At 43.5% G+C, this 23,260-nt stretch overlaps 1 protein-coding gene across 1 annotated transcript in view; it reads right to left on the bottom strand.

Moving 5' to 3' along the window:
- The window catches only part of LOC145407797 (DNA helicase MCM8-like), a 258,985-nt gene that overhangs the window by 181,284 nt on the left and 54,441 nt on the right, over positions 1 to 23,260 (bottom strand). Inside the window, exon 4 of the mRNA XM_080278660.1 lies at positions 22,048 to 22,237. Coding sequence (XP_080134786.1) covers positions 22,048 to 22,237 — 190 coding nt within the window. The remainder of the gene's footprint in view (positions 1 to 22,047; positions 22,238 to 23,260) is intronic.

Raw genomic sequence — 23,260 nt, 5'->3', positions numbered from 1 at the left:
AACCTTCTTGCGGGCTACTACCATTGGACTGCAGTAAGGAGATGAGGACTTTTCAATAATACCTGCCATCTCCATGTCAGCAATTTTGTTCTCTACTGCGCCTAGTGGTCGCATGGGAATCGGATATGGCTTAACCTTTACAGGAGTATCGCTGGTCAACTCAATTTTGTGACAATCAACCTTTGCAAGTCTAGGTTAGTCAGAGATGACATCAGCATACTGACAGAGCAGTGACCTTATGGCATTCTGATCACCCAATGCTAAGTCAGCATTAAGTAAAACATCTCCGACAGTCTCTTCCTGAGGGGACTGAGCAGTTAATGGCTCGTCATCATGGTCATCAACTGGGATCACCGTGGCAGCCCCTGTTTCTTCCAGTGGCTGGTCACTATCATCAGCCACTCGTAGGCCAGTCTCCTCGGGGTCTGACACATGATAAGCCTTCAACATGTTAATGTGGAACCTTTTGCGAAGATTCCCCATCTGAATTATGTAGTTGAGGTCTGAAATGCGCTCTACTGCATCAAATGGACCCTTCCACTGTGCCAACAACTTGTTCAGGGCAGTGGGGAGTAACACCAAGCACTTATCGCCTGGACTAAACTTCCGAAGTTTTGCCTTCTTATCATAATAGACTTTCTGAACTTAGCGCGCCTTGATCAATTCTTCCTTAGCTAACTCGCACGTCAACTGGAGGTGGTCAGCTAGATCAAGGACGTAGGTGTAGTTGGTCTTGACTTCATGGTCGGGTTCTTCATCGTCCCATAACTCGCGAAGGGCTTGAAGTGGTCCACGGATCAACCTTCCATACACCAGTTCGAAGTGTGAGAACTTCAAGGAGTGCTGTGGGGCTTCTCGATAAGCAAACAGAAGAGGAGCAATGAACCACGGTCATTCCTTTGGTTGTTCGGCGGCTATGCGCTTTAACATCTTCTTGAGAGTCCCACTGAACCTCTCACACAGCCCGTTACACATGGGATGATGAGGCGTAGTTCGCAGGCCTCGGATGGACAACAACTTGAATGCTTCGTTCATCATTGCAGAGGTGAACTGCAAACCCCAGTTGCTTAAGACCTCTTTGGGGATACCTACGCGACAGAACACTTCGATCAATGCCTCAGCAACAGTGATGGCCTCTATATTCCTAAGAGCCACGGCTCCAGGCCACCGTGTGCTGAAATCAACAATAGTGAGGATATACCTTGATCCATCACTTGCCCTAGGAGAGATTGGCCCAACAATGTCAACTGCTACTCTCACGAACGGTTCAGAGATTACAGGCACTGGTTTCAATGGCGCAGGAGGGACACATCCCCGGTCAGTGGTACGTTGACACACATCACAGGAACGCACAAGCCTTTTTATTTCCTGTCCCATTCCTGGCCAGAAAAAGTCAGCATGGATGCGGTCAGAGGTTTTCTTTTGGCCCATGTGATCTCTCATGACTGAACAGTGACCTAATTCGAACACTGCCCGGCGATACTTCGCGGGAACGACGAACTGCAGTCGAACCTCGCCCTGGGGTGTTCGTGACTCACAGTACAGCCGTCCTCACTTGCTAAGGAACCTGGCTTGACCTCCCCGTGAATACTTAATCACTTTACCCTCCAGCTTCTTATGCGCTGAGGCAAGTGTCGGGTCAGACTGTTGTTCTTGGACAGCGTCTTGACTACAAATCAAATCTTGCGGCATTGCGACGGTCAACGGGGGGACACGATTCGGAGCCTCGGCCATGGCTCGTGTTACTGCAACAGCCGAAGTCTGAGTAGCAACATCTACGGCGCAACTGTTTTTGACGCCCGGTATGTTGCCCATAATGAGATCAAACAAGGGTTCTGGCATGACAACAGCAGCTGTCAAGCCAGTGTAGAAAGGAGATGAAACCTGGATACGTGCCTCAGGGAACAATCTCACTGACCCCTCAATAAGTTTAACTTGGATCTGCTTACCCATGTACTCGTCAGGCTGAACTAAACTTTGCTTGACAGAGCAACCTGAGGAACCACTATCTCTCAGCACATTTACAGAAACACCTCCCACAAACCCTGGCTGAACAAGAAAGGCAGTGTTACTGGTGGAAGGGTCTGAGGAGGTAGCAGCCAGTCATTGGTGAGTCTGCGGAACAAACGATGCAGCAAATGTGGCACCCTGAGAACTTGATACCTGAGGGGTCGTGCTCACCATCTGAGGAGCTGGAGCATTAACCACCTGTGGAGGAGGGTTAACTGTCGCTGGGGAACTAGTGAACTGCGGGGAAGTGCCTGTACTGGTGGGGTTGGCACCACTGTATACTTGTTGTGGCATGAGGGCTGCATTTGCATCCTGCCTCCGATACACTAAAGTCGATTGTCCTGACTGAGGGTTACGTGGTTTGTCCTTGCCCTGCTGCTGCTTGAAATACCGGTACTGCTGCTGGTTAGGGTTCTGCTTATCGTACAACTTCCACTCAGGTTTCTGAGTGTTTTGCCCCTGGTCCTTCTTCTGCAGTTTTGGACCTTGGCCATTATTCTGAAAATGGCCTTGTTGCTGGGGTTCAGTCTGAGACGGTTTCCCAGATTTATCAGCTTTCCTGTTCCAGGTATGCTGCTTGCGAGTTTGACACCCACATGCAGTGAAGAATGCATCAGCCTTCTTCACCATTTGGCTGGCATCTCTTACCTAGCAGATCTTAAGCTGAGCCATAAGTTCAGTAGGCCACGACTTTTCTAGCTGCGTGTGCAGCATAAGGTCAATTATCCCCTCACATGTGGAAGGAGTTTCATCTTTCTCCATCCACTCATCTAAGTAAGCAGTAAGCCGGTCAAGAAACTGAACGGCAGTTTCTTTTTCCTGTAGACACACCCTCATGAACTGACTCTTGACGTCATCAACTGTGAGACCGTACGCTTTGACAAATGTGGCCTTCATCATCTCATACGTGTCTCAACGAATTCTGTGGAGAATATCGAGAGCAGGGCCCTCAAACAGGCTAAGAAACTGAAGCCACTTAGCTGCATCATCCAGCTGGTAAAGTTGAGCCATGTCTTCAAAACGAGCTATGTATGGCTCGATTCGCTCACCTTCCTTGTATGGGGGAAGCCATAATATGTGCAGGGATAGCGCTTGTGGAACTTGGGCCAGCTGCACCAGATGTGTCTGAAGCCAAGGAATCTCACTTGAGCTTCAACATTTCAAATTCATGTTTTTCGCATGCTTCTCACTCGGCACGTTCATGTTCTCGTTGTTCACGCTCGTATTCACGTTCTCTCTCACGTTGTTCTAACTCGTGTTGACGTTCTCTCTCGCGTTGTTCTAACTCGTGTTGACGTTCTCTCTCGTGTTGTTCTAACTCGAGTTCGCGTTGTTTTTGCTCGTGTTCGCGATGTTCTCGCTCGTATTTGCACTGTTCTCACTTGTATTCATGCTGTTCTCGCTCGTGTTAGTGTTGGATTCTACACTCTTCACGAGCATCACTCTTGCGTTGCTGCTCGTGACTAAGCCAAGAAAGGGCATAATCCTTTATTTTCTCCGGATCCATAAGCCCCATATCTTTAGCTTCCTGTACATAGACGCTGGTAGACATGATGCTAAGTCAATCTAAGTGAACTAGGGACTAAGTACTGACTGCAATTTTGCAGAGAAAGATGCCAATAATCGAGAATAAAGAACATAGGCACAGGTTAGTGGTGACCAGTTTTATCTAATTAAACTGGTAAATAAAATCAAACAGACAACTAACTGTGAAAACTACTACGTAAATTAATAGAACTGAATCAATAATCACCAGTAGGATAGTGCCTATAGACTTTAATGATAAATACCTAAGTATAAGTGACTGAGTATTATCTCATGAATAACTTTAGAGCTAGGAGTTAATATCCTGGAATGAGGTCGCCAGTGTCACGGGGTTTTTGAGAATATGCAATATTAAAGAAATAATATTCAATAATACTTGAGAGCAGAACAAAGAACTGACTTTTGAAAATCAAGCAATGATTACTTTATTCCGGCTTACTTCACCAATTCTCTAAGGACAAAAATTTATAAACTTTCTCAACAGTACACAGCAGAGACTAATTATTCACACGTGCTGTTTATTAGTACTGTTGGCCTCTGGAGAAAGTGACTCCACCCCTGACAATCAATAACTAATGCTATTAATGATAAACAAGTTCTTGCTGGTGCAATTAACTCCAAGTTGGCACAACGGATTTAAGTTAACACAAAAGGACTGGCCTAAGTACCAGTTATGCATAATGCAAAACATTTATGCAAACTAGGAGCTGCAACTAGAATAAGCTTAATACGGAATATAAAACACGAGTTTACATTACATTAAGCTCAAGAAAAAGAACTGTTAAATTTATTGATTACAATGAAATAGATTTACGTTATGTTTCAAAATGAATTCAAAATAAGGAGATCGCACTCACTCCCTCACTCAAAAGCTAAACTCTTAAACCTACGAAAAACAAAAAGAAAACACTGGTCAGAAAAGTAGACTAAGCGGATGACTGGGCGTCATTGCTGAGGAGGGACGCTGCACATGCTAAGCCTCTCGCCAAATCACGCTAGGTGGGAATTCAGGAACAGGACAACGGCGGCACTGCTACACTGGGCCCAACCTGCTTCCACGGCGCTCAAATCCTGACTGATTCAAATTGTGGGAGAGAGGCGAGTGTTGGGCTGCACTTGCTAACGGCCAACGAGTGTGAGCGATACACACCCGCAATATCACTCAGCAGAGGTGCTAACATTGCGCACAGGGATGATCACTTATGAAACAGTGAAAAATGTCCTGAAAACATTCCCAATTGGGTGAATACGTGGCGGTTGACTGAGTGATACATACTGGGATTCCAATAGAATTCACGGTTTCCCACCAAAGTTTAATGTCACGAGTTTATTCAAATACTTAATCGCGCCAACTCATGACAATGTCGCCATGGTTGTTCAGTCTGTATGTGGATGGGGTTATAAAAGAGATACAAGGTAGGGCAATGGATGTTGGAGTGGCCCTAATGAGAGAGGGTAGTGTTTGGCAATTCCCTGTACTGTTGCTTGCAGATGATACTGTGTTGTTAAGTGAAGACGAAGGGGAGCTGCAAGGCTTGGTGGATGAGTTTGGGAGAGTGTGTAAGAAACGGAATCTAAAGGTGAATGTAGGGAAGAGTAAAGTTAAGGTCTTCGAGAGGGGTGAAGTCAGTGAATGTACAGTGAGGCTGGATGATGAGGAAATGGAAAATGTGAGTATGTTTAAGTACCTGGGTAGTGTGATAAGTAAGGATGGAAGTTTGGAGGGTGAAGTGCATCAAAGGGTACAACAAGGAAGAAAGGTTGCTGGTTCCTTGAAGGCAGTGATAAGAAACAGGGAAGACAGCATGGAAGTGAAAAAGTTATTATATGACAGTATTGTGATACCAACTCAAATGTATGGAAGTGAAGCTTGGACGTTGTTGGAGGGACACAAAAGTCAAGAGTGAGGGTAGTGGAAATGAGTTATTTGAGAGGAGCCTGTGGAGTCACATGGAGAGACAGACTGACAAATAAGGATGTGAAGGAGCATTGTGATGTGGATGTGGATGTGACAGGAAGTGTTATGAGAAACATACTGAGGTGGTTTGGCCATGTGGAGAGGATGGAGAGTGAAAGACTGATGACGAGAGTGTATGTGAGTGATGTGGAGGGGGAGAGAGGAGGGGGAAGGCCAAGTATGAGATGGAGGGATAGAATGGAGAGGTATATGAAAGAGGGGGGTGTGAATTGGGAGCAGGGCAGGGAAATGGTGCAGGACAGGGTTATGTGGAGGCGATTTGTTTGTGGCCATCCCGTATGAGGAATTAAGGCATCTGGCAATAGATAGATAGATAGTTTCTCTTAATATGCTTGGGGTTCCATTTTCTAGAGACCTGTCACTGAAAGATCACCTTCCCTCTCTTGCAAAATCTGCTTCCATGAGATAAGGTGTGCTATGCCAAATCCGTGTCTTCTTAACCCCTGAAAAGCTGTTGGCTTTATACAGGGGTTTATTCACCCACATGAAGTACAATTCTCATGCATAGAGCCCCCCTTCCCCCCTAGATACAGGACTTCAAAACAGAGTGGTATCAAAGGCTTTTCATTTCGTCAATTCCTCTCCTCTTACTGATTCCTTCCAATCTATCTCACTTCTTCACAATGTTGCATCTTTATCTTTTTACTATTGTTACTTCAGTGATTACTGCTCTTCTGAACTGTCTACCTGCACCCCTCCTCCACTACAGTGGGTGAGTAGCACCTGTCTGGCAGTGCACTTTTGCCCCTTTTCCATCCAACTCTCTAATGCAAGAGTTAACCAATACTCTGTCATTTATGTATGCAACAGGCCTGCTCATGACTCAAATCTTTTAAACACAATGTGTTCAGGTATCTTGAAACAAAAGGATTTAATTTGGCTCTCTTTTATTTCTATTTTGTTTTATTTTATGTCAGGGAGAAAGACTGAAAGTCGAGAAGATAAGGACCAAAGAAATGGAAGATGAATACAGGACCAAAGTGGGGGAGGAGTAAGAATCAGTGAATTGGAATGAAATGGATCTGGACAGCCTGTGGAATGATACAGGCATACCCTGGTTTAACGATGCAACTGGTTAGGTAAAAACCCATTGTTAAGCAGGGTATCGTATCTCAGGGTAGATTTAACATGTAAAGTAATGGGATGCATTTTTCAGCCTCAGGTTTCCCCCCAACCAAGTTCTGAACCCACCCAAATGAGTCCAAAAACAAGTTTAATGCCAATCTAAATGGCCTAAGATCTGTAAAAGAAGACAATTTAAGCCTAACACCTGTAAATAACTCACTAAAATCAACAAATGAAATCTGAAAATAGTCAAATACAGGTTGGAAAAAAATCATGCTTAGTAAACTGTACCCCAAAATGACAATATTCATCCCATGGCTACAACATATTAATCTAAGTCTAAAAACAGTTTATAAATCAACCTAAACACACAATTTTAGTCTAAAATATAATCAAAATTGGTAAAAAAAAAAAAAAAATCAAAACCTATCATTAAACTAGAGTTTAGCCATCATTAGGTGGGGTATGGTGGTATTTCTATCCCCATCATTAATCAGGGGTATTGCATCTAGGGGTATCGTATATGGAGGTATACCTGTATAGGGACTACTTGGTTAGGAATGCTAAAGCGGTGTGTGGTGTAGCAAGAGTAACAACAAAGAAGAAAGGTACAGCATGGTGGGATGACGAGGTTAAGAGAGCAGTGGAGGAAAAGAGAAAGAAATGACTAGAGTGGTTACAGAACAGGGGTTCAATTAAAATAAGAACACTATATACTGAGAACAAGATGCACATAAAGAGAATAGTAAAGAGGAAAAAGGATGAGGTAAATGATGATCTATGAAGAAAAATGAATGCGAATTACTCTGAAAATAGGAAGTTATTTTGGAGAGAGTTGCAGAAATGTAGAAGTAACTGCAGAAAGAAATGTGAAAATATGAAGGATGTAAGTGGTATATTATTAAACCATAAGGAAGAAGTAAGGACCAGATGGTAAGAATATTTTGAAAGCCTGATGAATGGGGATAGAGAGAGCACAGCTGCTGCAAACATGATTGGTTTTGGGGGTGTGCAGAGAAGGAATGCAGTGCCAGGAAATAGGACACTTGCACAGGTGAAGAATGCTGTGAAGCATATGATTAAGTGTAGTGGAGAAAGCAAAATGAAGTGTTTGTTGGAGATAAGTAAGAAGGCATGGATGAGTGAAACTGTGCAAGCAGATTGGAAAAAGTCTGAGATTGTACCCCTGTACAAGAATAAAGGTGAGCGAAGCGAGTGCAAGAATTATTGTGGCATATGTTTATTGAGTGTGGTAAGGAAATTATATGGAAGAATGATTACAGAGGAAGTACGAGAGATATCTGATGTCCTAGTGAGTGGTGAACAGGGTGGTTTTAGGAGTGGCAGAGGATGTATGGATCGAATATCTGCAGTAAGACAGATAATGGAAAAGGCTTGAGAGAAGGACTATACGGTGTTTACAGCATTCATGGATCTGGAAAAAGCATAAGACAAAGTAGACAGAGAAGGACTGTGGAAGGTTTTGTGCATGTACGGTGTAGATGGTAAGCTGCTAGGTGCTGTCAGGAGTTTTCATGACTGATAGTGAGGCATGTGTAAGGGTAAATGGTCCACTAAGTGAGTGGTTCACAATCATTGTGGGCATGCGACAAGGTTGTGTGATGTCCCCATGATTGTTTAATATGTATATATGGATGGGGTGATGAGAGAAGTAAAAACATGAGTAATGGAGAGAGGGATGGCGTTGGCAATGCTTGGTGATGGATGGAATATCTCAAATTTGTTGTATGCTTATGATGCAGTGCTACTTGCAAATACTGGACAAGAACTTGGTAGACTCATGCAGAGTTTTGCTGATGTCTGTGAATGTCGTGCCTTAAGAGTAAACGTAGAAAAGAGTAAAGTGATGGGTGCTGAGAGAGAAGGTAACTCCCAGTGTGATGTTACAGTGAATGGAGAGAGATTGGAATTGGTGAAAGAGTTCAAATACTGTACCTGGGTACAGTGACAGAGGAGAAAGGAAAATGTGCAAAAGAAGTAGAAAGTAGTGACACAAGGAAGGAAAGTAGTTGGTGCTATGGCCTTGCTAAGAAACAAAGGCTTGAGTGTTGTAGCTGTGCGAGGCTTACATGAAGGAGTGTTAGGGCCAAATTTAACATATGGATGTAAGACTATGAAGTGGCATGAAAATGAGAAGTCAAGAGTAAAAGCAATGAAGATGGGACTGCCGAGGAATGTATGTGGAGTACAGAGAGTGGATAGGATATGAAATAATGTGATTCATGAAAGATGCGGTGTGAGGAAGTCTGTGGACACCAGAATCGAAGAGAGTGCACTGAGACGGTTTGGTCATGTGGAGAGAATGGATAACAATAGAGTGGAGAAAAAGATATATCTAAACAAATCTGATGGAGGGAGGAGGCAAAGCAGGCCAAGGGGATGGTGAAGGGATATGGTGGATGAGTGTGTGAGAAAGAGTGGTATGGAAGTTGGTGAGGCTAGGAGACTGACAAGAGATCAAGCTGGCTGGATGAATGTTGTGAGAAGAAGTGCATGATCAGGGATTTGGCACCTCTTTTTAACATGACTGTCCAGACTGACTCTACCGGGTACGCTTACGTGAAGCTGTAGAATGTGGTGAATGTTTTTGGTGTATCAGATAGAGCCAGGATTCCAGGCGCTTGAACAAGGAGTGAATGGAAGTGTGGCCCATTGAACTGGGCAAACTTGGGCTGTCTGGACGCTGTTACTCCTCATCCTGCCCTAGGGTGGGAAAGGAGGTCTAGATGATGATATTTTATTTTACTTTTTTTTTGGGGGGGGGGGGCAACAACTTTGTGGGCTTCAGCCTTTGGTTTCTTCTCTGCATTAAAAAATCAAAATCAAAATCCTGGTGGGGAAATAAATACAAATAAGCACTATTTTCCACATCAGATCTGCTGATTCTGAGGACACAGATCAGAATCAGTTAGGTCACAGCAAAAATTGTTAAACCGGAAACAAACTGGTTTGGTGAATGAATTAAGATACAGCACTATCTAGAGGTGGCAAAAATATCTGAAAACACATCCCCTGATATAAAGGGTTACAATACCAACACAAATAACACCTACCACAAATGATAAATTCCTACTGCACATCATATGCCACGCTTCTCAGTTATCAGCTTCGCTACCTCTCATTTTCACTTCACATAATGGCACCTCATCGCATCTTCCTTCCCTGTAAACTTTCACTTTTTTTATTCTCTTTCATTTTTCAGTCCATCCATCCATCATCTAATCCTACATTGCCCCATGAGGAGCGTAAGAGCCTGGGGCTAGGCAGTTGGTCCCGACATTTAAGATGAGAGTGACATCTCTCATATTCTGCTGAGTCCTATGATTATTTCTAACACTTCTGGGCCCCTGGCAGGCATGTGATCCACCTGAGGCTACTGTAGCCTATACGTTTCTGGGTAACACAATACAGAAGGGGCTGGATTCCCACTCATATAATTTCTTTCCTTTTCGTAACCTGCTCTATAAGTTGTGAATTATGTGGCTATCATTCCTCCTATCCTATTATTTTGTTTAATTTATAAAGGTTCCAACATGTTTGCATGCACCAGCCTCGGTCAACTAATGGCAGCTCTCCATGCTGCTCAATCTTTGGCAGCCTCCCTATCCAGTTCCTTATCCCTTAGGTCACACTCTTATGAGCTCATGCCAGGTTTTTTCACTGTGCCTCTCACAATCACACCCACAATGTTTACACATCTTACTTTCTGCAGTGATGCAGGATAGAAGTAGTGGAAGCAAGGAAGAGTGTCAAAATGAGGAAAGCCTAAGGGACTGATGGAATGTGTAGTTACCTAATTGTATTTACCTAATTGTGATATACAGGAAATGAGCTACGCTCGTGGGGTCCCGTCTCTGTTTCTCAATACATCAAATTTAGCTTTAAACTCATTTAAGTTTTTAGACTGGACGATCTCTTTGTCCAGTATTCCACAGGTCTATACATCTATAAGGAAAACTATATTTCTTGATATCCTTCAAGCAACTTGGTTTCTTCAGTTTCATTCCGTGTCCTCTTGTTGCTCTCTTATCCCATAAAAACAGATCTTCTTTGTCAATTTTATCTACTCCCACCATGGTCCTGAACACTGCAATCACATCGCCTCTCTTCCTCCTTTCTTCTAAGGAAGGTAAATCCAGCTTTTCCAGCTCTCTCTGTACGACAGATCTGCCAGACTGGGGACCATTTTCGTTGCTGTTCTCTGTAGTCTCTCAATCTTGTTTATATCTTTCTTTTTGTGTGGGGACCACACTACTGCTGCATATTCTAACCTGGGGCGAATCATGGCCACTATCAATTTTTTCATCATCTCCTCATCCATACTGTATAATGAAAAGCTACTCTTATATTAGTCAGGAGTTTATACATCTCTCTAACTGCCTTGTTAATGTGTTTTTCAGGTGACAAACTGTCCTGGACCAGCACTCCCAAATCTTTCTCTTCTCTCACTTTTGTGATTGGTTCGTTACCCATCAAATAATTCAATGATGGCCTCTTGGTACTTTTACCCATTTCCAATATTTTACATTTCTTTGCATTAAATTTCATATCCCACATCCGGCTCCAATCGTGTACCCTATCCAGATCCTCCTGCAGCATTTTACAATCCTCCTCAATCTCTACCTTCCTCAAGATCTCTGCATCATCAGCAAACAGACTTGCATAACTATTCACTCCATCTACCATATCATTTACATAAATCAGGAACATTACTGGCGCCAACACCGAGCCCTGTGAGACTCCACTTGTTACTTCCCTCCATCCAGACATCCTATCCTTTATTACTGTCCTCATTTGTCTGTTTCTCAAAAAGTCTCTCATCCATTCCAGGAGGTTCCCCTTCAGTCCTCCTATATGTGAAATGCTGAAGCACAAGGGTAAAGACAGTAGGAGAATGGATATGGAAGAGTGCAGATTGGCCTGGGCGAAAGGCAAAGTCCCACAGGGCTGGAAGTCAGGTATAATTATTCCCCTGTGCAAAGGAAAAAGGGAAAAAGAAGTGTGTGGTAATCATAGGGCATTTGTCTTCTTAGTGTAATACAAAAAGTATATGGTAGGATACCAATTGACAGAGATATAGAAATAACAGAGGAATTAGCTGAAGGTAACCAGGGAGGTTATAGGAAGGGAAGAGGCTGTGTAAATCAGATGTACTGTATTCATCCTACGGTGCTGAACGGAAAAGTTTCTGGAGAAGGAGGAGAAGCCGTATGAGGCCTTCATGGATTTGAAAAAGCATATGACAAAGTGAATAGACAAGGAATGGAGAAAGTATTAAGAATATATAGAGTGAATGGGAAGCTGTTGAATGTGTAAAGAGTATGTATGAGGGTAGTAAGGCTGCAGCACATGTGGATGGTGAACTGAGTGAATTTTTCTGTCTGAATGTTGGACTGAAACAGGAATGTGTCATGCCTCCAAGGTTGTTCAATCTGTACATGGATGGGGTTATAAAAGAGATACAAGGTAGGGCTGTGGATGTTGAAGTAGCCCTAATGAGACAGGGCAGCATTTGGAAACTTTCTGTTCTGTTGTTTGCAGATGACTGTATTCTGAAGTGAAGACAAAGGGGAGCTGCAAGGCGTGGTGAATGAGCTTGAGAGAGTAAGAAATGGAATCTAAAGGCAAATGAAGGGAAGAGCAAAAGTTGTGGTCTCCATGAGAAATGAGGTCACTGAATGCACAGTGAGGTTGGATAATGAGGAAATGGAAAATGTGAGAGCATTGAAGTATTTGGGCAGTGTGATGAGTAAGGATGGAAGTTTAGAGAATGAAGTGCTTGAAAGGGTACAACAGGGAAGAAAGGTTGCTGGTTCTTTGATAGCACTGATAAGAAATAGGAAAGTGAGCATAGAAGTAAATAATATGCTGCAAGATAATACTGTGATACCAACTCTAAGGTACAGAAGTGAAGCTTGGACCTAGTTGGAAGGAGACAAGTCACACATGAGGGCAGTGGAAAAGGGTTATTTGACAGGAGCAGTTAGAGTTACATGGAGAGACAGACTGACAAATGAGGAAGTGAAGGAGCATTGTGATGTGGACGTGGATGTGACAGAAAGCTTCAGGAAAAACACACTGAGGTGGTCTGGCCACGTGGAGAGGATGGAGAGCGAAACACTAACGTGGTGTATGTGGGTGAGGTGGAGAGGGGGGAGAGGGAGAGGGAGACCGAGGACAAGATGAAGGGATGGAGTGGTGAGGTACATGAGAGATGGAGGGTGTGTGTGAGCTAGGGGAAGGGCAGCGAAATGGCAGGGGACAGAGCGACATAGAGGCAATTTGTTTGTGGCCACCCCTCGTAGGATTAAGGCATCTGGCTATTCATGCACAGAGATAGACTTTTTGTACCCAAATGTCATCTTCATGGAGTGGTGAGGTACATGAGAGAGGGAGGGGGGGTGTGAGCTGGGGGAAGGACAGCGAAATGGCAGGGGACAGAGCAACATGGAGGCAATTTGTTTGTGGCCACCCCTCGTGGGATTATGGCATCTGGCTATTGATACATAGAGATAGACTTTTTGCACCCAAATGTCATCTCTCATCCTCTCCACATGCCCATACCATCTCAATATATCCCTCCTCATCATAACCCCAATGCACTCCAGTCCCATCCTCTCTCTCAACTCTTCCATCACAAACCTAGTCCCCTCCAGGCCTGGCATTCAAGGATGCATTACACATGCACCTAATCACTGTCATTTCCATCTGCTTGAGCCTAAAAATATCCACTTCCTTTACTGCCTAGGTCTCACTAGGTGGTGGTGTTATTCTGCAAAAGTGATTTTTCCTGTGCAGTACCCTTCTAGTTTATGAACATGGTATACTTGAATCAGAAAATACCAACATTTGACCTCTCAGATGATGATAACCCCCCTGTACATAGCCTCTGAAAGTTGTCACCCTCAAATTCACACCAAAAACATCAATTTTATTGTTTTAAAAATACTGTACAGTAAGTTCCCACAGTGCACGAGTGGACGGGAGGTCCTGGTCCTCATACATTGTGAAATCACGCGCTGCGAATATATAATCTTACGGGAAAAATTTCATATGGGTGGTACCCCCTCATACCTTGACATTCTTGACCCTTAGAGACATAATAAAGGGAAAATTTTTCAGCCATACACTACAGATATAGCTACAGTAACAAAAATATAGTCAGTCACCTTAACAACAGTAGACAACAGGCCTGATGGACTTAAACAACAGGGGTTCAGAGGAGCAGCAACACACTTAGAGTGCCCCCGCCGCCATCCCAGCCGCACCACGCTTGTTTAACGGTTGCCAATTTTGTATTATTTCAGGCTTTGACGAAGAAATTTACGGCCTGTCGAATGTAACATTTCTTCCAGAATGCAGCAACAGTCATTATGGTGGGGGCTGCAGGTATGCCAGGTGAAGCAAGTGAGTCAGGTGGGGCTGTGGAGATGGAGGGGGAGGCGACGGCTGGTGAGTCAGGTGGGGCAGTGGAGGAGGAGGGGACGGTGGTGGGAGAGTCAGGGGAGGTGGTGAGGGAAGGATCCTCCATCTCCTCCTTGGTACTGCTCACATTTTTGGCAATTTCCTTCATCTCTTCTTGTTTGTCTGTTTCACTCTTCATCTTGTTATGGACGTATTGGCAGTATAACAAGTTGGTATTCAAGAAATAACCGTCATTCATATGAATCCAAACATTATTATAGAAAATGGGTATCTATTCTAACTTACCGTTATTGCCAAAAATGTTATTGTCAAAGTCATTATTGGCGAGATTTTACTGTAGATTCCTCTTGAGCATCTTCCCCACGAGCCTCTAAGTCACTATTGGTGCGTCGTGGGGGGAGGGGGGTCGCGTAGTCACGGAAAATGGCGGTTTTGGGAATACTCCTTGCCTCTGTCTTGCGTATTGTGGGTTAAACTCGTGGAATCACGGATTTCTGGTTATTATTTTTGGTCACTCGTGTATTATGCGATTCGCGCACTGTGAGCTCGTGCACTATGGGAGCTGTCTGTACTTATGTTTCTTTTTCATGTTCTTCTAGTGAATAAAAGGCTGCAGCAGATAATGACCAAGGACCGGACAAAGGACATGGTAATTGGAACGTGGAATGTAAGAGGAGCGAATGATGAGGTGAAAGAGAGAGAGATTGTCCATGTGCTTGAGGGTGCAAAAGTTGATGTATGCAGAATAACTGAAACCACATGGAGAGGTGAGAGTGTGAAAGAATGGGAATATGGATGGGGTATATGTGCAGGAGTAGGTCAGAATGAGAGGGCTAAAGAAGGAGTACCGTATGTATAGTTGTGAGTAAAAGATGGAAGAAGAGCATAAAAGAGTATGGATCAATTGGGTCAAGGACCGTGAGGGTAAGATTGGAAGTTGGAATACAAATGTGGGCGATAGTGTGTGTGTATGGGTCAACACAAGATCGTACAAGAAGAGTGAGAGAAGAGTTCTGGACTAATGTGGAAGTGTGCATGGAAAAGTTTAGAAGGAATGAGAGAGTGGTTTTGATCGGTGATATGAATGGTAAAGTAGGGAATGTGAAGGTGGATGGAATAGTTGGTGAGTGGGGTGTGCCTGCTGAGATAGATGAGAATGAGAGTGCGTTACTGGACATCTGTGCTGGGAGGGGGTTGATGATAGCCAATACCCTCTTCAGGAACAAAATGATCCACAGGTATACATGGCGAGTGATGAGAAGGGTGGGTGGTGAACTGAATGAAAGGAAGGCAGTGATTGATTATGTGTGTGTGGATGAAAGGATGTGAAAACGTGTAATGGATGCAAGAGCTTATAGAGGTTGGGGGAGTGGACTTTCTGACCACTACTTGGTGGTGGCCAGAATCAAGGTCCAATTGGGATGGAGAAACAGAAAAAGGGAAGGACGGGAAGAAGGAGTATTTGTAAGGAGAGTGGAAAGGTTACAAGAGGATGAGAAAAAAGCAGAGTATAAGAGAGAAGTGGAGGAATGATTGGGCAAATATGAATTGGAGCAGATGGGGGAAGTGGAAGTTGTGTGCAGGATATTTACAGAAGAAATATGTGCAGCATGTGATGTGGTGTGTGGGATGAAGAGAAGACGGAGGGGTGTGCAAGGAACATCGTGGTGGAATGAAGAGGTGAGACAGGCTGTGGCACAAAAGCAGAAAGCATACAATGAATGGATGAGAAATAGGGGCGTGGAAGTTGAGAGGTGGAAGAGAGTTATATGTAGAAAGAAAGAGAGAGGTGAAAAGATTAGTAAGAGAGAGCAAGAAGAGAGCGGATGAGGAATTTGGAAGGAACTTGAGTGTAAAGTGGAGGGACTGTAAGAAAATGTTCTGGAAAGAGGTGAAAAGAGTAAGACAGGGTGGAAGTGAAGTTAGCAGCGGAGTGAAAGATAAAAATGGTAGATTACTAGAGGAGAAGGGAGAAAATGTGAGCAGATGGAGAGAACACTTTAAGGAATTGTTGAACATAGAGGATGGAAGCAATGCGAGTATAAGTGGCTGGGGAATGGTTGGGAGAAGGAGGGAGGTGAGAAGACAGGAAGAAATCAGTAGGACAGAAGTTGTGGAAGCAATGAAGAAAGTTAAAATGGGGAAAGCCCCAGGAATTGATGGAGTGTGTGGGGGAGAGATAGTAGTAGAATGGATGTGGAAAATATACAGATTGGCCTGGGAGGAAGGTAGAGTCCCAGAGGATTGGACGTTAGGTAAAATTATTCCTTTGTACAAAGGAAAAGGGGAATAAGAAGTGTGTGGTAATCATAGGGGCATCTGTCTTCTTAGTATAATAGGAAAAGTGTATGGTAGGATACTTATTGACAGAGTTAGAGAAAGAACAGAGGAATTAGTTAGAGAAGAACAGGGAGGCTTTAGGACGGGAAGAGGTTGTGTAGATCAGATATTTATTCTTAGATCTTTAACCCGTCCCATCCCGACCACTTTTCCACCACTGACTCCCCCCAGTCCCGACCATTTTAGGAAAAAAAATTTTTTGGCTCAAACCTTCGCTTTTGGTGAGAAACATCGAAAATTCATAGAGAAATTGCTCACCTGAGGTTTAAAATACTCATTACAGGTATGAGTACCTCCTTACCTTGCTGGGTTTTCTATCAGACTGGCACCAAAGAAAACGAGTTCTATGGGAGGTTTTCTATCAGGCTGGCACCAAAGAAAATGAGTTCTATGGGAGGATAACTATTTCACACCACTCATAAACGGTATTTATTTATTTACTTGGTACGAATTTATATGTAGTATAAGAGTATATTGGTTTTCAAGCAGTAATATAGGCATTATAAGCACTGTTTCACTCACTAATACCTGACCTTTTTTTGCCACATTACCTGATCATCATTTCTAACTGTTTCTTCCTCTAATGCTATGTAAAGTTTGTCCTCCATATTGTCATTGATTGGGGAATCACTCTGGCCCTGAATTTCGTACCATGGCATGACATGGCTATACTGGCCAGGTCACTGATAACAGGTGAATTGCTGAGACAATGGCATGCAGGGGGGGGAGGAGGTCATGCTGGGTAAGGCATTGCCCCTGCCTGGCATCTTGTTGAAGAAGGTGTCACGTGTATACGTACCAAAAATGACTCGCGAAAATTGAAAATTGTGCAAATTAGGGACCTTGCAATTTTTTCGCATTTATGTACGTCGACGGGATTGGCAGTGACAAAACGTGTGGACGTTAAAGAACGTCGACGGGACGCCGTGGGTTAATGCAAAAATTTCTAGAGAAGGGAAAGAAGTTGTATGCGACTTTCATGGATTTGGAGAAAACATATGACAGGATGAAGAGACAAGGATTGCGGAAAGTATTAAGAATATATGGAGTAGATGGGAAGTTGTTGAATGCCGTGAAGAGTATGTATGATGGTGCTAAGGCTGCAGTGCGTGTGGATGGTGAACTGAGTGAATTTTTCTCTTTGAAGGCTGGTTGAAACAGGGATGTGTCATGTCTCCATGGTTGTTCAATCTGTACATGGATGGGGTAATAAAAGAGGTGCAAGGTAGAGTAGTGGATGTTGGAGTGGCTCTGGCGAGAGAGGGTAGTGTTTGGAAACTCCCTGTACTGTTGTTTGCAGATGATACTGTGTTGTTGAGTGAAGACGAAGGAGAGCTGCAAGGCTTGGTGGATGAATTTGGGAGTGTGTGTAAGAAACGGAATCTAAAGGTGAATGTAGGGAAGAGTAAAGTGATCGTCTTTGAGAGAGGTGAAGTCAGTGAAGGTACAGAGAGGTTGGATGGTAAGGAACTGGAAAATGTGAGTACGTTTAAGTACTTGGGAAGCGTGATGAGTAAGGATGGAAGTTTGGAGGGTGAAGTGCTTGAAAGGGTACAGCAGGGAAGAAAGGTTGCTGGTTCCTTGAAAGCAGTGATAAGAAACAGGGAAGTGAGCATGGAAGTGAAAAAGTTACTACATGACAGTATTGTGATACCAACTCTAACGTATGGAAGTGAAGCTTGGACGTTGCTGGAAGGACACAAGTCAAGAGTGAAAGCAGTGGAAACGAGTTATTTAAGAGGAGCTTGTGGAGTCACATGGAGAGACAGGCTGATGAATGAGGATATAAAGGAGCATTGTGGTGTGGATGTGGATGTCATAGGAAGCGTTAGGAGGAATACACTGAGGTGGTTTGGTCATGTGGAGAGGATGGAGGGTGAAAGACTGACAAAGAGAGTGTATGTGAGTGAGGTGGAGGGGGGAAGAGGGAGGGGGAGGCCGAGGATGAGATGGAGGGATGGGGTGGAGAGGTAAATGAGAGAGGGGGGTATGAGTTGGGAGCGGGGCAGTGAAATGGTGGGGGACAGGGCGACGTGGAGGCAATTTGTTTGTGGCCACCCCGAACAGGACTGAGGCGTCTGGCAATAGACTGATAGATAGATAGTGGTACTAGTATGTAGATATGGCTACTGACACTACAAGATCACATTCTAGGAAGACATTCTGTAGTGTGGAATATGTGGAGAAGGCAGCACTTCCACAAAGGGTGCTTCTGACAGGAAGAGTTGTCATACAGAGCATGGAGTATTTGCTGCGACCTAAGAGAGTTGGTCAAGCTCATCGCTCCAAAGATGAAGCAGCTCAGCTGCTTGCAAAACTTATTCAGGAACACTGGCTCTTTTGCAACCTCCGCATCATCTACACCAGACACATAAAGAAACACATTCTGAAGCTCTATGGAGACTTTGTGATTCTAGTTCAGACATGGAAACAGAGAAAAAAAAAAAGAGTTTTGTCAAGAGGGTAGAAACCTTCAATAATCATGCACAAGAGGTCTTTGACATCTTTTGCCAGGACCCTATAATACGCAAAAAGCTGGAACAGAAACATGGAATGAGAATGACCAACATGGAGTGGGACTCTCTACAAGATCAGCGAACCCAGAGAAAGATGTACTGTGAAGACTTCATTGATCACAAATGGATGATAAAAATGGAACGCAGGCAAAAGGACTTGCAGATCCTTGACAAAATGAGACAAGATGCAGAGAGAGTGAAAGAGTTGAGCATGCCAGTTGATGACTTTAGAGAACAGTCAGACATAGCAGAAGGTCACCAGAGTATGGATACAGATGGAGGTGAAACTTTCTCTTCCAGTGATGAAGGTACCAGTATGGGCGAGAGTGACTCAAAAAAGTACTGTACTGCTTGTCCTCCACAGATACAGTTACTCAGCCAAGTGATGACCTGCTGCAAAAATACCAGCATATCCGTGACAGCATCAGGAAAGTGTGACCAGAGTATTATGAGACACTTGATAAACTGAAGAGCTGCTACCACATCTGAAGCACAGGCTGTAGCAGCCATCACAGATGGAAACCGAACGTTTGGCAGAAACTGGAAGGAACACGATGAACCAGAGGTCATTGATCTGGACACCCCAGGAGTGTCAGGGAAGCAAGCAAGAGCATGGAGATGTTGGCACTACATGAGATTGTCAAGATCATGAACTCTGATGAACAAGTCATGGTGACCTATTCTGATGAAGGCTCAAAGAAGCAGGGAGCTGGGTAATTTTCTGTTCAGGAAAACATTTTGAGAAAACTGACTTTGTGATCACACACCAACAAGCTCACATTATCAAACTGGATGAACTGGCAGCAAAGAGTCTGGATTCTTAGCACAGTCATGATCATCTGTTCTGTAATGTGCACCCAACTTTGATGTTCAACAGGGTCATTACCAAGCAGTGGGCTGAAATAGAAAACACACTGGGTTGAGACAAGATCTACTCAAACTTCCCAGTCAGTTCAACAACAGCAGCAATGACTGTCTCTGAACAAGCTCTGGACTGCATGGCTAGACTTATCAATCATGACTCTGATCACAAATCATGGAACATGTCGCATGAATCTGACCTCCACATAGCCTCATGATAAAATCAGTCTGTCAGCCTCAAGGATGAGTGTTTCAATCAATTGATGCTGACCTGTGCTATCGGTCTGTACCATCTGCATGATGTTGCATCCTATCTGCAGAAGTATGAACATGTTACCAATCAGCTGGCCTTCACTGTGAGATGTTTTCTGGACATGGATTTCCTGAAGGTGATGTACCATGCAGGTGCTCTCCTTGGACTTCATCTGGTTGAACCATGCCTGTCTCTGACCATGTCTGCTGAAACAACATACAGCAAGATCATCCCAGCATTTCAACAGCTGTACCAGGAAATGAGGGATGTAGACCCAGTTACCTTGATGCAGGCAGAGGAACCAGCATTCAAGTTTGTTTCTCAGGAAAGGTTCCAGCATACAAACTACAGTATGATGAGGACATCTGCATATCATAATTGAAGTAGTAACCTCACTCCAATCTGAGGTAATCATGCTCCTGAAGACAGTCATCCCCAAGCTGGCGACTGGATTTCAGAGGCAGAAGGGTGATATCTTCAGCTTTGGAGACTGTGATGAGTCTGCAGAAAGTTCTGTCACTCAGATGGATCCAGAGAAGTTGGAGAAGGCACCAGTCCACAACCTGAAGGTAGCATTATGTGGGCTTTATTAACTATAAGCTATCAAGAAGGGATGCCAAGCAGCTTGGGAATGCATCTTCAGCACAGGTGAAAGCCAAGCCCTCAGACCTCATTGATCGAAGATAACCAGGGTCTTGCAGGAATTATGGCAGCATGATCAGGAAAGGAGGAAGGATACCAGAAATTATGCTGGCATGGAACAGAAAAAAAGAGGAACTGAAGAAGAAGGGCCTGAAAGACAAGGAGATTGCTAATGTAGCAGTAGATCACCGGAGAAAAAAAGACCTTGATACACTGAAGGGAATGGGAGGCCCTTTTACATCTACTGCTGAAGTTGATATGTTGCAGCCACTGACATAGATTAGGGCACCAAGGTAGGACGGCTCAACCTGGAGGTTTGCTATGCTTGGGACACATTACTCTCCCTCCCAAAGTCCAGTGATCTGTTCCGACTGATGAAAGACCACAAGAAACTACCAAGGAACACGTATGAGGTCAATCTTAAGCTGTATCTTAGTAACATTACCTGTAATGCAGAGGTGACCCTGAATGACTTCAATCAAGCCATGGACACGATTCTGAGTCAGTAGAACTAACTGTCGGTAAACGGGTTATGTACCTTGACACAAACTGTGGACTGGGCTCCCTCAAACTGAACATTATGGATATAAAACCTAGCATTATTCTATCTGAACTGTATGTTTGCTGTTAATAACTGTTTTGCTGTTTATGCCTACCGTCTCCTGTAAATAAAAAGCCACTTACTTGGTTTTCTGTGTTGGAATTCAATATTTACGACCATCGGGAAGCATTTTGGGAGGATAAAATGCTAAATTTGGGGGGGTCCACATTTCAAAGGGTATGTACAGGGGGGGTTAGACTTGATTCTTTAGCCAATCAATGCTATTTTCTCACTCAGATAGACCATCTCCATATTTCAGAAGGGGTATTTGAAAATTACAGTACTAACACCACCCCCTAGTCTCACTACCATACAGAATTACACTCTTAACACATGCCGCATACAAAGATCCCTATCTTCAAGGATATCAGGATGGGAACCAAGAAAAAATATATCGCAGATGGGTGATAAATTTTCAACAATGTGTCTCAGCTTTGAGTGTGTATACTGTATATGGTTGGTATATTATCTATGCTGATAGAAAGAAATACTAATCACATATTCCATCTATGTCAGAGTCGGAGGTTGAATGTGACAGGGGTAGGGGACTGGAAATATGTTGATTCTGTGTACAATACTGACACTGGGATGCAGCAGCCTCATCATTCAGAACCTCTGTTGTAAGATGCCATGTACTTCCTACAACAAAGGAAAAATGATTATGCCAGACAAATACTTTTTTCCTGCTTAAAGTGCCCAGTATGATCAAAGAGCCATCCTCCCTTTACTGTATAAATGAGAGAAATTTGGCTTAGATTATTAACATGATAACAGATATATAAAGACATACCATAGTATGAAGCCTTAAGGTGCTTGAGGTGCGTGAGAGGAGTATGGTGCATGAGGCGAGCATGGATGATGGGTAGGTTTGCCTCAGGTATTGCTGCAGCCAGACTGGCATCATCAACACTCCCATTACCATCACCCAACACCTCCTCCGCCTCCTCTCGTAATTCTGCTTCCACTTCTTCTGTTAGTAACTGCAAAATATATTTATATACTGTACTGTAATATAATTTCACAGTAGATTTGTTCTTAAAAACTACTTTACTAAGTGAAAATCAACTATAACGGGGGCTATGTTCTGGCATTTCTAATACATTTCTAATTACAGTATTTCTAATGTACAATATACTGTATTTAAAAAAAAAAAAATATCTGGATGTTAAAAAAAAAATAAACATATAGCTGAAGGTATGGTCAGGTGACTCTATCTGTATACAGAGGGATTGTATTACCCACTAATATTTGGTTCTGGACCCTCTCATGAGGGCCATGTGAGAGGGCTTCAAGTACCATAGTAAACAACATCGGACTCAAGACTGACCCCCTGATGCACACCAACATTCACAAAAAACTCATCACCCCCATACATGGCCATAACCACCCTAACCAGCCATTCTTTGATCTCAAGCTTTCTCACTGCCCACTTCACCACCTCTGTAGGGACTCTTTCAGAGGCCTTCTCCAAATCAACAAAAACAAAGTGCAGTTCCCTTATCTTTCCTATGTATATATAATATGGCATCAGTGGTCCCTTTGCCTGGCATAAACCCACACTGTATCTCATCAATATTCACACTTTCTCTAATCATGAAGGTTGATAACTATGACAGTATTCCTGAACACAAGGGATACCTGTATTCACCACATTTTAACCAACAGATAGATCGCCGATCTGACTCAGGCCAACTGTGGCAACGCAGTTCCTCATATTTTCCGCAAGTCCCTTGCATTATTCAATCTGTCCTACCTCGCAAGTCACAAAAATTTTGCATATAGGGTTAACCTTGTATATTCTGGGGTCCTTAAGGATATAGCAAATCATGAGGTCTGAGCACACAAATAATGTGTTCCCTCTGTATACTGAATGTTAAAGTAGGGAAGCAAGTTAAAGAAATATGAAATGATTTTAGAACATCCTCATTGTACAATCATTCAGAATATCAATTTTTTTTTTTTTTACAGCTGCTTTGTCACTTAAGTATAAAATCACTGTGATG

Source organism: Coenobita brevimanus, chromosome 74 (genome assembly GCF_032717465.1).
Source record: "Coenobita brevimanus isolate Jiangsu-jjx chromosome 74, ASM3271746v2, whole genome shotgun sequence".
In the NCBI taxonomy this organism is placed as follows: Eukaryota; Metazoa; Arthropoda; class Malacostraca; order Decapoda; family Coenobitidae; genus Coenobita; species Coenobita brevimanus.
This window is presented reverse-complemented; position numbering and strand designations above follow the sequence as displayed.